The sequence below is a fragment of the Vidua macroura genome, chromosome 10, assembly GCF_024509145.1.
Source record: "Vidua macroura isolate BioBank_ID:100142 chromosome 10, ASM2450914v1, whole genome shotgun sequence".
NCBI lineage: Eukaryota > Metazoa > Chordata > Aves > Passeriformes > Viduidae > Vidua > Vidua macroura.
In genome coordinates this window covers 19,547,398-19,560,779 of record NC_071580.1, presented here as the reverse complement: position 1 = coordinate 19,560,779, position 13,382 = coordinate 19,547,398, and the positions used below count along the sequence as shown (strand labels likewise).

At 44.1% G+C, this 13,382-nt stretch overlaps 2 protein-coding genes across 7 annotated transcripts in view; both read left to right on the top strand.

Moving 5' to 3' along the window:
• Positions 1-10,453, top strand: part of NEU2 (neuraminidase 2) — a 36,260-nt gene extending 25,807 nt beyond the window's left edge. For 3 of the 5 annotated variants that reach the window (XM_053986675.1, XM_053986674.1, XM_053986677.1), the window contains 3 exons: positions 3,830-3,925; positions 7,426-7,630; positions 9,343-10,453. In XM_053986675.1, coding sequence (XP_053842650.1) covers positions 7,430-7,630; positions 9,343-10,281 — 1,140 coding nt within the window. In that variant the 5' untranslated portion in view covers positions 3,830-3,925; positions 7,426-7,429 and the 3' untranslated portion in view covers positions 10,282-10,453. Of the gene's footprint in view, positions 1-3,363; positions 3,926-5,406; positions 5,547-7,425; positions 7,631-9,342 lie in introns of those variants that run through there. The other 2 variants (XM_053986676.1, XM_053986678.1) reach the window with 2 other exon arrangements.
• INPP5D (inositol polyphosphate-5-phosphatase D) overlaps positions 7,549-13,382 on the top strand; it is a 61,999-nt gene continuing 56,165 nt past the window's right edge. The window contains exon 1 of one of the 2 annotated variants that reach the window (XM_053986641.1): positions 7,549-7,630. The gene's annotated coding sequence lies outside the window, so the exon portion shown is untranslated. Of the gene's footprint in view, positions 7,631-9,426; positions 9,505-13,382 lie in introns of those variants that run through there. The other variant, XM_053986643.1, reaches the window with a different exon arrangement.

Below are 13,382 nucleotides of genomic sequence, written 5' to 3'. Positions count from 1 at the left end.
CCTCATAGCACGACTAAGCAGCACATCCTTCATTTTAGGAGTAGATTTAGCCTTTCTAAACTGTTAACTTCTGCACAGCCATGTCTGATACTGACTGGTCCTGGAGAGTGGGTCAAAGTCAGGGCACCCCAGCTGGCTGCAGGGGAATGTGTGGAATCTTACTCAGAGAGGAAGAGCCGATAAGGGAAGGTGGGAGGTGGCCAGAAGCAGAGCTACTCTGCCATATGCACGCTGCCACTGTAGCCCATGGAACCATTGCCACCACACCAAGCCACACTTGGGACTTCCACTCAGAAGAGATGGACAACCAGTTTTAAGCTGCAGCAGGGAAAGGTGATTTCTATTAAACAAATGAGTATTTATGGGTTGTCTGGCTGCAGAAGCCAAGTGTGTGACTCAGAAAACCACCTGAATAACACTGCTGCTAGCCAGGGAGAAGAAAAAAGTGGAAGAAATCCATAAAGCAATCATTCATGTCTCGCTCTCAGGCAGACTGCACCTTAGCAGCCTCTTCAATGTCTTTTGTCCTCTATTAATTGCTTCTGCTTTACTTGACTCTGGATTTTCTCCAGGAGCCACTGTTAAAAGTTAGTATCTGGTGGATGTCAATGATATTGTCTCTGGAAGGACTTTTCCTTACACACTTGTTTGATTCCAGGTAATGCAGTGAGATACAAATGCCTTCAGTTTTCTCTTGTGTGCCCCAATTAAGGCCATACTTTACCTGCCCAGTTAGGCAAGGTTCGTAAACACGGGGTGTGGTTTTACAGTGCAGCTAATTAGATCCAATGACTAAGAGCTAGTCTGGGTCTGAGTTTGCTCCTCCTGTCAGCAGCTTCATGCTCCTGCTCCAGCTGCAGATTCTGCTGCTTGATGGACTCTTGCTGACGCAATCCAGGACAATGACCCAGCAGAAACGGTTCACTTTTTTTTTTTTTTTCCTGGATTAATTTTTTGCCAGTCTCATATCCTCTGATGGCTTGCCAAGGTAAGATGAGGATTCTTGCTGGCACAGGAAAGGATACAGGGTTGCCCAAGAGAAACAGAGTAATATAGAAGCATTACCTTAATTTGGTTGCTCAGCTGATTGGTTGTAAATCCACATCTTTGCAGCTTCCTATTTGGCTTGCACAGATCAACCACAACTGCCATCAAATGAGGAGACTTTTCTTACTCTTTTTCCACGACTAGCAAGATCTGTTCACAGGATTGTTATTCTCATTCTTTCAGATAATTTCAAAGACAAGAAGTGTTAATGGCAGCAATGGAAACTCAGTAGAGAAGAGGGGAACTCAAGGGATGCAGCAAGAAATGGGAGAGGAAATGGGATACTGCTGTCATCTCTGACAGCAGTAGCACAATGTAGTTGTGAAATGATTTGCTTGGGTACTTGCAGCAGCTGCAGGTGCTGCCTCTCAGCCAGCCAGGGCACAGCTGGGAGAAGGGGTACTGCCATCCCTTTCTTCCTCAGGTGTGACCTTAGGCTTGTACTCTCCTCGCTCTGCTTGGTTCCCCCCAGTAGCTCCTTGCCTGCAGCTGCTGGGATAGTTTGGCCTTGGAACACTTCCACAGAGGCTCTGGGAGCTGCACCTGAATGCATCAGCATGTCATTCCTGCATTCCTGCCTGGCCACTCCTGAGTTAACCCATTTCTTATCCATAAAGAACATGTTGATGGATTGGAGGTGTGTGGAGACAGAATGTTAGATTATCACACCACCATTACCTGTTGGTTATATCAGTTTTGTGGGTTCTTTAGGCAAACTTTCCCAGAGCTCTGAGGGAAAGCACTGGGAGTCCACATGCTGCAACCAGCGGAACTTTGCCTTCCTCAGCACCAGGGGAGTAAAGCACCAAGAAACAAGACAGCATGCTGAACTGTATAGAAACAACAGCTGTGCCATAGTGTGGCAACGCAGGCAGGTAGAAACATGCTGCTTAATTACTATGATAATGTAAAAGTCTTTCCCTATTGTTTGTCTGGCTCCCATAGAACCACCCCTTATATGCAAAACAGGTTTGCTATTTAAATGTAAGCTTGTGTTTATATGCCAGCTGATAGCTTTTCCTGGGGATCCACAACAGCTGGCATTGCTGCCAACATAAATAATTTTGCAGGTCGGAGATTAGCTGGTAAGAGTGTGGTGAGCCTTCCCTTTTGTCTAATCCATTAGGAGTGCTTTTTTTTTGTTCTGGTTTTATTTGTTTATTTATTTATTTATTTCCTTTTGATGTGACTTCCAGAAGACACAGAGTAAAAAAGGTATTTTTTCTTTTCCTTTTTATTTTTTTCCTTTTCATAACTGTGGATATTGCTAGGAACTAAAAAGGTAAATACAGCATTTTGTAGGTTCAAATAGGAATGCAGTTTGTGTATTCCCCCACCAAATATATTTTAAGAAAAATACTGCTGTTTCATGTGATTCCTCTCTCTTGCTAAGAAAACGTCCACTTTAAGGCACAGGAGCTACTGCCAAGATGAGCCACAACAGTTTGAAAGCAGACCCTGACTGATTGTTTAGGAAAGCGCGTACTGGGGTGATGGAAAATCCCCTTGTAAATGTGGTACGACGTTTTTACCATAAAAGAAACTTTCTGTTTCCAGTGTGCTTAAAAAGTTTAGTTCAATTGGCCGCTGGATTAAAGTAATTCCAATCTTGTGTCTTTGTCAGTTTTAAAAACATTTAAAAACATTTCTGAATGTTTTAATTTGTTTAAGGTTTATTGTTTGACAGTTTTTGCTGATAACATCTTTCTGACTTTACAATGAGGGTGATTTAGTAGACTAAATAAATGTGTGTTGCTTGACTTGTTAAGAAATTCCATAGCCTAGATTTAGTTTAGGGTCTAAGGGCATAAGCAGGCTGGAGATGGAGTGCTCTGATGCTGGGCTTTGGCAGAAACAGGCACAGTCATGCTGCTTAGGAGGGAGGGAAACTTCCATGCAGGAGTGTACTGTGCAGCAATTATTCTAGAAGCAAACTGGATTTTCTATTTCTTAGCCGTATACAACTGGAACGTGATGACTTCTGGGACCCCTCTATGCAATATCCCAAGAGAAATGTCTTATTTCCCTTTAAGTGAGACAAGGAGTGTGTTTTGGCATAATGCTTGGTTGACTTTATACATTTGGAAAACACTGTAAGTCCAGGTCTGATGCTGAGTAGAAAATTATCAGTCCTGGGTTCTTGTGCTTGCCTTGAAAAGTGGAATTTTCGTTGAGTTTTGCACTTGACTCAGGTTTTTTTTATTCTGTTTTTTTCCCCCAGACTCTCCCTTAATGAGTTGGATAGTTCTTTTGGGACCTATCTGAAATCATTCAAGAACCAGCTACCTGCTCTACAGAATGTAGAGCTCTCTGACAGGGACCAAGGGATCAAGTTCAGCATATTGCCTCATTTCTGCTGGTTTGTTTTAAAGACATGCTGTCATTTCAGCTTGGTTCTGATCATGTTCAGAACAGGTTTTTACAGAAGCTGAGGCCAGTGGAAATGTTATGCTTTTTACTCACTTTTCTTGGAGAGGATTAAAGCAAATAAACATGCAATGGCTCATCCTGCTCCAAGTCCATGTGAGCTGCCTTGAAGGACAGAAGTGGAAGGAACAAGTACTCTCTTCTGGTGTCGACCAGCACCTTTTCTTTTCTGCCACTTGGGCTCCTTCCAGGGATGAAATCCACCATAGATTCACTTGTTGACAACTTATTTCTTTTGACTCTTCTGGTGTGCTGGAAACGGTCTCTGCTTTGGAAATCATTACAGCTGTGTAACTTGCAAATGATGAGTAATGGCTTCCTCCAGTTTAACTCCCTCTTCTCTTACTGTTTGCAGTGTGCTCATCTTTCCCTGTCTGCCCAGTCCTGCCCAGAGGTGAGGTACTGGATCTCAGTGCAGCAGCTTCCCTCGTGCCTTGGAGAGGAATTGCAGGTAAACATCAGCCTCCCTGAATACGACACTTTGCTAGGATAAACCTGGAAAATAAATTAAAGACTCCAGTAAATACCAAAACACAGTAGCGGATATTGGCTTAATGGCTACATGATAAATTTCCCTTCTCCTCACTAGTACCTCTATCATCCAGAAAGAGTTGACCAGCCATATTTTTTTCCCTTAAGAAAAAAAATTACTACATCCAGTTCCCCTTTCTTACTCCTATAGTTCATGAAAGTACAGCTAACTCTCTGTCCAAGGTTGTTGAATTGATACTGGTCTGAGCAATTTTTTGTCTTCATGTGTACAGCTCTCCAGTCTCTTGCTTCTGTTTCAGGCCTTTGTATTCCTAGAAGTTTATATTTTTTTTCCAATTTAGCTCTTAGTGTTTCAAAAGCTATTGCTGGATCTCTGTCTTGCCCATGTCCTTAGGGTGTGCTGGCTGCAACACTCTTTTCTTCCTTGCAGGCCAGCCAGTGCTATTTCAGTGAGGTTTAGGAACCCAGTAGCATCATGGACAGACACATCCCCTGGCAATGTAGCCTTGGAAGGACTAGCATGTGTGATTTGACTTCCTGCACTCCTGAAGTATGAACATTGGAACACTCTTTGTATGGCTGTCCAGTCAATGATTTGCCAATTTTGCTTCTTTTTTATTCAGAAGGGTCTAGTTGGTGAGCATGCCTTTGAATACAGGTTGGGGTCAAAAGAAAAATCAATTCCTTTCAGTTGGCTGGACAAGTAAATCAGCACTATTTTGCTTTCTTTTAATATATATATTGTGAACTTAAAGCTTATTTAAAGATCCTGCATTTTTGATTCTGTGTGAAACTCACACTGTTATGACTCAGGCTCTGCATGAGAATCCACAAGGAAGAACACAAAAAAAGCTAAATACTGACTTTGTGTGTTTAAAAAAGGATGGAAAAGTTTCTTTGCAGGTGGATACATAGCATGTATATATATACATACAGCCATAATACCCACACTGTGTGTGGGAAATGTATGTACTAGTGTATACACACACACACACACACACACACACACACGTATCTCTGTCTGGTCTCTGGATAGATGGAAATGTCACTTGATTCCAGTATTTTCCTTGATTATAGTTGCTGTGTCCAGGAACCTCAGGCTTGTTTCTATGGCAGCTACTCCCAGTTCAGCTATTTCCTCAATCCCCATTTGGCAGTAAGTGGAAGATGTTGTGGCACTCACAGTGAGCATGTCACAGAGGGGCTGAGAATGTGGGCAGAGCTGCGTGCAGGTGACAGGCTCAGACAGGAGGGACTCATGTGCAGCAGGCTGCAGCATGGCCTCCTGTGGCACTGGTCTCTTGGCTTTCTATCAAGGGCTTCACGGACCAGCCCAGATTTCTCTCTCTCTCTCTCCCTTTTTTCTTCTTTATTTTTTTTTCCTTTCTTTTCCTTCCCTGTTGCCCTGCTCTGAAGCAGGACTGCAAGATCAGGATGGCATAATGAGCAGAAACACTAGGGAACCTGTGCTGCACTAGACAGGCTGACTAATCTCCCTTTAAATAATCTCCCTTTAAATAGTCTGGAAGCACACTGGTGAGTTTCTCTTTCAGGAGCCATAAATAGCCAGATCCATGCTGGTAAGTAGCAAACAGCACAGTTATTTGTTCTAGGAAGGTCTTCCTATTTCCTTCATGTTATTGCATGGATAGCTGTATCCAGTTCTGGTAACACTCTGTATGGTAGCAGTGCTGCTGCCTTTCCTCACGCTGCTGTATCTTCTGTGACAATGAGGAGGGAGCAGCTGCTCCTGGGAAATTGACTTCCCTTTCCAGTGCCTTTGGATCGGAGTGGCAGTGGAGCTGGGGCTTGCTGTGGACTGTACAGCTGGCTTTAGGTAGAGCAGTGCAGTTCAGACCGTTCTGAGCAGTGATGTGAGTTCAAAAATCTCACTGATATTTATGTACCTGGAACGCAAAAACAAGGAATATTTGAACACTTGCTGCCTAGCTATGGATCTGGATACAGTGGAATATATGGTCCTGTGAGCTTGGTAGCCTTGTGCTTCAGACTTGTCTGAAGGATAAACTCAGTTTATCTGTGTTTTCCTGACTCAGAAATAAATGCTGTTAAAAAAACCCCCAAAATTTACCAAGTCTATGTTAGTTAGGCTAGCTAATATAATCTTCTTAAAGATGGAAGAGTACAAAGCATTCTCCAGGTAGGTACAAGCACTCTTCAGCTATCTCCATATCTGGTCCTGAATTATCAAAGCAGCCTTCAAGAACATCAGGAGCTAATCCATGTCCAGTAGCTGCTATAGCACTTTCCAAGATTTAGGTAAATAGGAGAATCCTCAACGAAGAGGGCAGCAAGTCTTGCCTCAGCGAGGTAGGAGGCATTTGAATTTCTTACTCATAGTGTATTGTCATCTTCTTCCTGCTATCCTACCCACTCAATGCGTCAGAGATCTAAGGCTTGATTTTTTAATATTGATTTTTCTTTTTTTTTCTTCCCCACCTTCTCTGCTGAGCAGGGAATATCCAAGCCTTCAGTTTCTGGTGCATCATGTGAGATTTTTTTTTTCATTTTATATTTTTCTTTTTTTTCTTTCTTATTTTTCCCCCATCTGCTGAGACACAATTCCCTTAATCTATTGGCTTTTTTACTGAGATGAGTTGGCTCACTGGTACAAGAGGGCAGAGGGTCAAACAGGTCTGAGGAGGGGAAGAGAGGATATGTGGGGGCATAGCACAGACCAGTTACACAGAGGCAGCTTCCCTAAATTGGCCCTCATGTTTGCTTTCCTTCATAACATTGCTATTAAATCACTGTAGAGAGGACAAGGTTTCTGCCTGGTCACATCCCAAGTGATGTGACACCATTCAGACTGTTTTTTGATCTTATGGAAGGAGGGGTGTTATTTTCCTTTCCTTATTCATGCTCGATGCTTGCCATCCTCAAACTGGGGCACACCTGGGGCCAGGGATTGCCTCAGTGTGTCATTTATATGGGATTTTAAGCTTATATTTGGCAAAGTGGAAGTTCTGTGCCAAGTTTTGGATACAACCTCAAAAGAGAAATTAATGGTCTTTTGAGAGAAATGACTACAATGTCTTATTATCAACAGTCTTCTGAATTACAGAGTAAACAAGAAAAAAAAAACAAAAACAAAAAAACCCAACCAACCAAACAAACAAAACAAAAACCCAGCCTGTGCATTTAATTAGAAAGACAAAACAAAGCACAGCTTTTTAATTAACTGTATTTGGTGTACTTACCTTGCAACACTCCAGCAGTCAGACCAGCCAGGCTGTTCCTGGGGTAAGTTTGGCCTGAGTTCCAGCTACTGCGTTATGCCTAGGGTCTCTTTGGAAAAGCAGAAGGATAATACAAAGCTGAAAGTATGTTTCAATGCCCAACAAGTCCCACTGAGCAGAGAGAGCAAAAAGCAGTGGAATCTGCCCCATGACACTTTGCTGGGTGAAAATGCAGTGTGCTTTGTCCTCTTCCCCCCAGCACAATGGCTGCGTTCCCTGTCCTGGAGCAAGAAGCATTATTCCGGAACGGTACCTGGAGCTATCGAATTCCAGCCCTGCTCTACCTGCCACGGTTCAGCATGATCCTGGCCTTTGCTGAGGAACGAGAAGACCTGGTGGATGAACATGCCAAGCTGATAGCCATGCGCAGAGGCGTGTATGACCCAGCCACGCAACACGTTCAGGTACCAGTGCAGGGAAGAAGCGGGGGACACTGCCCCCTGTTCTGCCCACCTGGCCCCACTGAATGGAATGTATTTGCCCTCTTGCTGTAGGGACGGGGCAGCTTCTCCTCCCCAGGTACAGGAGACAAATCTGCCTATAAATAATGCACATCTCGTTATAAGTGCTGGGATTCAACCCTATGGGCAGCTGTTGGGGGGACTAAAATGGAGTCGATATTCTAGGGGTGGCTTTGACCCATCATTGCAGAGCTGGGGATGCAGATACAGAGATGGGACAAAAGTCCTGTTTTAGCAGGAAAAATGCGGTGGAGAGGCAGAAATGCCTCAAGGAAGAGGAAGAAATGCCACAACAATGGGGAGGAGTAAATTAGTAATCAGTGACTATTCTTTTTTTTTTTTTTTTTTTTTTTTTAATTCATCATTTTAGGACTAATTTCTGGTTTAAAAAACTATTGAGAATAGCTAGTCTCTCCATGCAAAAGAAGTGTTTGTTTTGCTGGTGCCAGTGAATTGGCTACCTTATTAACCTATCAGTTATTATTAACACTTATGCTGCTGTGTGTCTGGGGGTAGTGGAAACTCTATTTATAATAATTTTTTGCATATGCAAAGGCATGAATGTCTTGGGGAAAATTTTTTTTTTTCTATTCAAACCTTCATTGGTTGTCTTAGATTATAGGCTCTGAAAGAGCTGGAGTCTGCCTAGCAGAAGCAGCCTCTGAGCCCACCTGCAGTGTCATACCATTCAGGTAACCTCTTGTGTAATTCCCTGTTAGTGGGGTTCAGTTGGTCATAAACTTAGTAATTTGTGTTCATATGCTAGAGTTTCTTAAAATGGAAATACTACATTTTCAATAAAAGTTAATATTAGTTGGATAGAAAAAGATAAGATATGAACAAAAAGGCTAATCAGCAAATCAGGGCAGAAAAGCTAATTAATATAATCTTACTGAAAACTACTGCTTTGCTTACCAAGCCAATAACACTATGTAGTCATAGTTTTCTAATTGCAATGCTAGTGTTAGAAGCATGATTGCGTTATGTGCTATTCATTTGAAGAAAACAGGGCTTGCTGGGTAGTTATACCAGCTCTGTGACCTATTTTCTGAGTCAGACAGCTCAGGGTCCAGATCTCCACACAAGAGTCACATAATCAGCCCTAGGAAGGTGCCCCAGTGTAGGCTGGGTTGCCCATTCACATCAAAGTGGAGGAACAGGAGCCCGAATGAACAGGGATTTGTCATCATCCAGGATGCTTGAAAAGGGCTTGGGTTTCTCTGTGACTTCCTAAAAAATATTGACACAGTGTCTGTACTAGCACACTTTGACCACCGGGCATGTCTGTGTGCCATATATATATATTTGTGAGGATTTCTGAAAATTCAGCCGCTATAGCTTTTTAAAGGGTGTCATCAGCCACCAGCTGCATTGAGATATGGAGCTATCAGTTCCTCAGGGAACTGATAAGGAATTGAAAAGGATATAACCCACATGCTTGGTGAAGTGTACATGATTTGCGTCATCAAAGTAATTTTCAGTTGCCTTTGGTGATGCCAGATTATTGTCTTCCCATTTCTTGCTCTATGCATTACCCTGCTTCTGTTCTTCCCATGCTCTTCTGTAGCTTTTATCCAGACATCCTTGCACCATAACGTGGGTCTCTTTGTAACAGTGTGTTCCATTCTTGTCTCTCTTCTCACGGGCTATGGCAGTGGAAAAGGATGGAGACACTTGTCAGTGCACAGCTTGAAGGCCACCGATCTATGAACCCCTGCCCGGTATATGATGAAGTCTCGGGGAAACTCATCTTGTTCTTCATAGCCGTCCCAGGAAAGATCTCTGAGCAGCATCAGCTGAGGACAAAAATCAACCTGGTACGTCTCTGCTACGTCACTAGCATGGACCAAGGACGCACCTGGAGCACTGCCCAGGATGTCACCGACAGGACCATTAGGAATGAGTACAAGAACTGGGCCACATTTGCGGTGGGTCCAGGTCATGGATTGCAATTGCTCAATGAGGCCCGGAGCCTTGTGATTCCTGCCTATGCCTATCGTATCTTGGACCCCAAGCAACACCCCACCCCTCATGCCTTCTGCTTCATCAGCTCTGACCATGGGATAACATGGGAGAAGGGGAACTTTGTGGGGGAGGAGAGTGCAGTGGAGTGCCAGGTAGCAGAGGTGCATACCTGTGGCAGAAAGGTCCTTTACTGCAATGCAAGGAGTAACAGGGGAGCCAGGATCCAGGCTGTCAGCTACAACCATGGGCTGGACTTCGAGGGAGGCCAGCGGGTTGAAATGCTAATAGAACCTCCCTCGGGATGCCATGGAAGTGTTACTGCCTTTCCACCTCCCCCGGATGCCAGATGTCAAGATAGTTGGTTACTCTACGCTCATCCTACAGACCCAAGGGGTCGAAAAGATTTAGGAATTTACCTCAACAAAAGCCCTTTAAATCCAGCACACTGGACAAAACCCAGCATACTCTTCAAGGGCCTGTGTGCTTATTCGGATCTGCAGTACATGGGCGTTGGGCCTGATGGCTCACCTTTGTTCTCCTGCCTCTTTGAATATGGGACCCACAGACAATGTGAAGAGATTATTTTTGTCATGTTCACCTTGAAGCAAGCCTTTCCCTCAGAACACTGAGTCTCAAGCCTTTCCATCAGCATCCTTCCAAAAACCATCTTTGCTGATACTTTTTACTGTCATTTCTCATCCCTTAGCAAAAGGGTATTTTTTTACTCCTGCTGCACACATAGTTTGGTGTTGGCTTGTTGTGTCTGTAGATTGTGAAGTCCATTAAACATACCACAACACATTTGGTTTTGTTTTCTATTGCCTGTTCTCTCTTTTTGTGTTTCTCTTTGGCTTTTTTTTCACACATCATATGCCCAAAACAAGTGTGACCTTTGTATAGGGCTTCTCATCTTGAGGTCTCTGATAGACTTCATCAGGGACATGTGTGCTGACAGTGCAGGGGCTGCAAGGGAACAAATGGCAGCAGGTTATGCTGAGTGATATTTAGTAAGTTGTGGAGAAACTTCTAGAGAGGGCACTGGGCTTGCTACCCTATGTCTGCTGCCATCTTCTTCAGGAAGCTGCTTTCGCTCTGGTAAGGAGCACTGCTTCTTGCAACCAGTGTAGGAATACGGGCACCTGTAATTTCCAGGGCTTTCTGTCTCCTTATTTCAGCAAGGCCATGTGATCCCTTGCTCTTGGGATATTCCATGCCAACTTCTTCAGTAGTTTTGGGGCTGCCTTGTTGACTTCCCAGGCACCCCAGAGGCTTCTGCCTAACTTAACCTTCTCCTTACTTCCCATGCTGTATTTTCTTGCTTATTCGCCCTTTTGCTGACACTGCATTGAGAAGGTGCAGTTTCCCATGTGTAAGAAAACCACAGCTTTGCGTGCTCTGGCTGCTCCCTCTCCCTGGGCAGTGATAGCTGGAGTCAATGAGGACACCAGGACCCTTCCATGTTGGGGGACAGAGCAAGTGGCAAAAATGGCATTTTGCCTATATGGAAACTGCAGGATCAGGACAGGTCTGCAGAGGGAGCTCCCAATTTAGAGTCAGGAGGGGAAGTGCTTGCTGGTCTTTCTAACACAACTGCCAAGCTGTGATCTACATAGCAACTACTCTTATTGTTGACAACTCCATGTCTTGTTATTACAGAATATTACTGGCATGAGGTACTATGTCAAACAAATAACATTGCCCCACTTTCTGCAAAAAACCACCAGTGTCAGAGGAAGGAGAACTGACCAAGGCCAGAGTAACATAAAACACTCAAGCTGGAAGGCTTTCCAGTGTAGACAGATTTTCAGCAGATTTCTGAATGAAACAGCTCTAGTTTTGGTGAGAGAGACACTATTCTACTACTACACAGTGTGTTTTGAAAGGAGGCATTATACAATGACTAGACAGGGGACTGACCAGAAACAAATGGCTACCATGCAAGACACATCAGAGCAGATGAAGCTAGAAAAGTGTTACCCATGCCTCTGGACAAAATTCTGCATATGAACCAGTCTGTGCTTGTTTCCTGTGTGTTGTATCCTGCGTGTGTGCACATGTTCAATGACTGCAAGGTAAATATGTTTGTTCGCCCTCTTCGTGAAGAAAAACACCTGCTTTTCAGAGGTCTCTCAGAACACATCCCCTTTGGTGAACACTACTAAGTCCCATAGGATCCTTTGCAGTGTCACTGCTCAGGTCTGTGAATATCTGTTTGCATAGTGCTCCTACCCTTGCCTTTTACTACCGACAGCTTTCATGGATGTTGGGAAAAGAGGCCCTGACTTTCCTCACTATGGAGATTTGTTTCAGGGCACCTGGATGCTGCAGATACCATGGGAGTGAAGGGATCTTTTGACCTTCACAGATACACTGGTAACTTGTCAAGCTTTTCCCAAGCAGCAGGTCAGTAACATGCTGGGCTGGAGTAGCAGAGTGGCTCAGGTAGCCAGTACTTTTTGGGTATTACTCATATGCACTTTAGATGTTGGCCAGAGTCTAAATAACCTTTGTGGCCAACAGCCTGTCACTGATGCCTAATTCAGGAATGGTATATTTAGCCTTCTGCAAAGCTAACTGCTGCCCTATAGACTTAACCTCCTCATCAGGTACTATGGAATACTTTCGTTTCATGACATGGAAATGCATACTTAAGTTTCTAAGCCTGGCAGTTCCCATGCTGATGCAGTGCACAGGCTGAATATAAGTGGAGAGGAGGAACTGGGTGACCACTGTACATCTTGAATGATGCCACAGACAGTATTTATTTACTGGTTCTGGAGACGCTAGTGTGTGGACACCCATCTGGTACAGTACTACCTGGACATCTATAACAAAGCCAGGTCAGATAAAGTGTCTATTATAGTGTCTTGGAGATAAGCTATTATTCCAAGCTAACAAGCCATTAGGGATCACAGAGCCGTTTATATTAGGAGATTGGGATTCACCTTTTGAGCCGCTGGAGCTGTACTTTGTTTTCTTTTAGGACCAAGAAATCCTCACACAAACCAGCCTGCATATTCGATTGTCACAGTCATCAGTTGTACTTGGATCCCCTCCCCTTGTTTTTATCTCCAAGTCAAGGACTAGTGTGTGCCTGGACACAGGATTTGAAGGAAATAGCAGCAGATTGCTAAAAATCTATGTTGGTGGTGAGGTGGATAGAAGCTAAGTGTGCAGCTGATTAGTCTCAGATGTCTAACGAGGGCTTTTACCTGTTACCTGGTGTTAGTTTGCAGAAGATCAGGAGAAGCTCTCCAAATAGTTTCATTCTATCAAAATTGATGTTGTGAGCAGCTCTGTCTGCTCTGCATCCAGATATATGTCTGTTGCATGGAGAGCACTGTGAGGTCAAGCAGTGGTTGACATTCAGAGCTGTTCTGCTTCCTGCTGCAGCTGTGCTCCAGAGGAGATACTGGAGGTAGCAGAAATCCCAAGGTGCAGGTGAGGTTAGCAGTGCCCTGTGGCCAGGCAGGGCTGTCAGGGCAGCTGCATGGTGCCTTTGCCATGTTCAGACTCTCATTTTGGTTTGGAGAATAGAGTTTGTAACCACTCTGTAGCTTACAGCTACTGGCAGAGCCACTTCATGGCATTCTGTGTCTGACTGCATTTAGGCACCCGAATCCATAGGAGTTTGTCTGCTAAGGACCCGTGTGGATGTTGGTGGAGCTGAAGGCCAGGTTCAGCTGAGCTAATTTTTGTGTGCAGACAGTGCTTGCTCAGCCTGGACAGG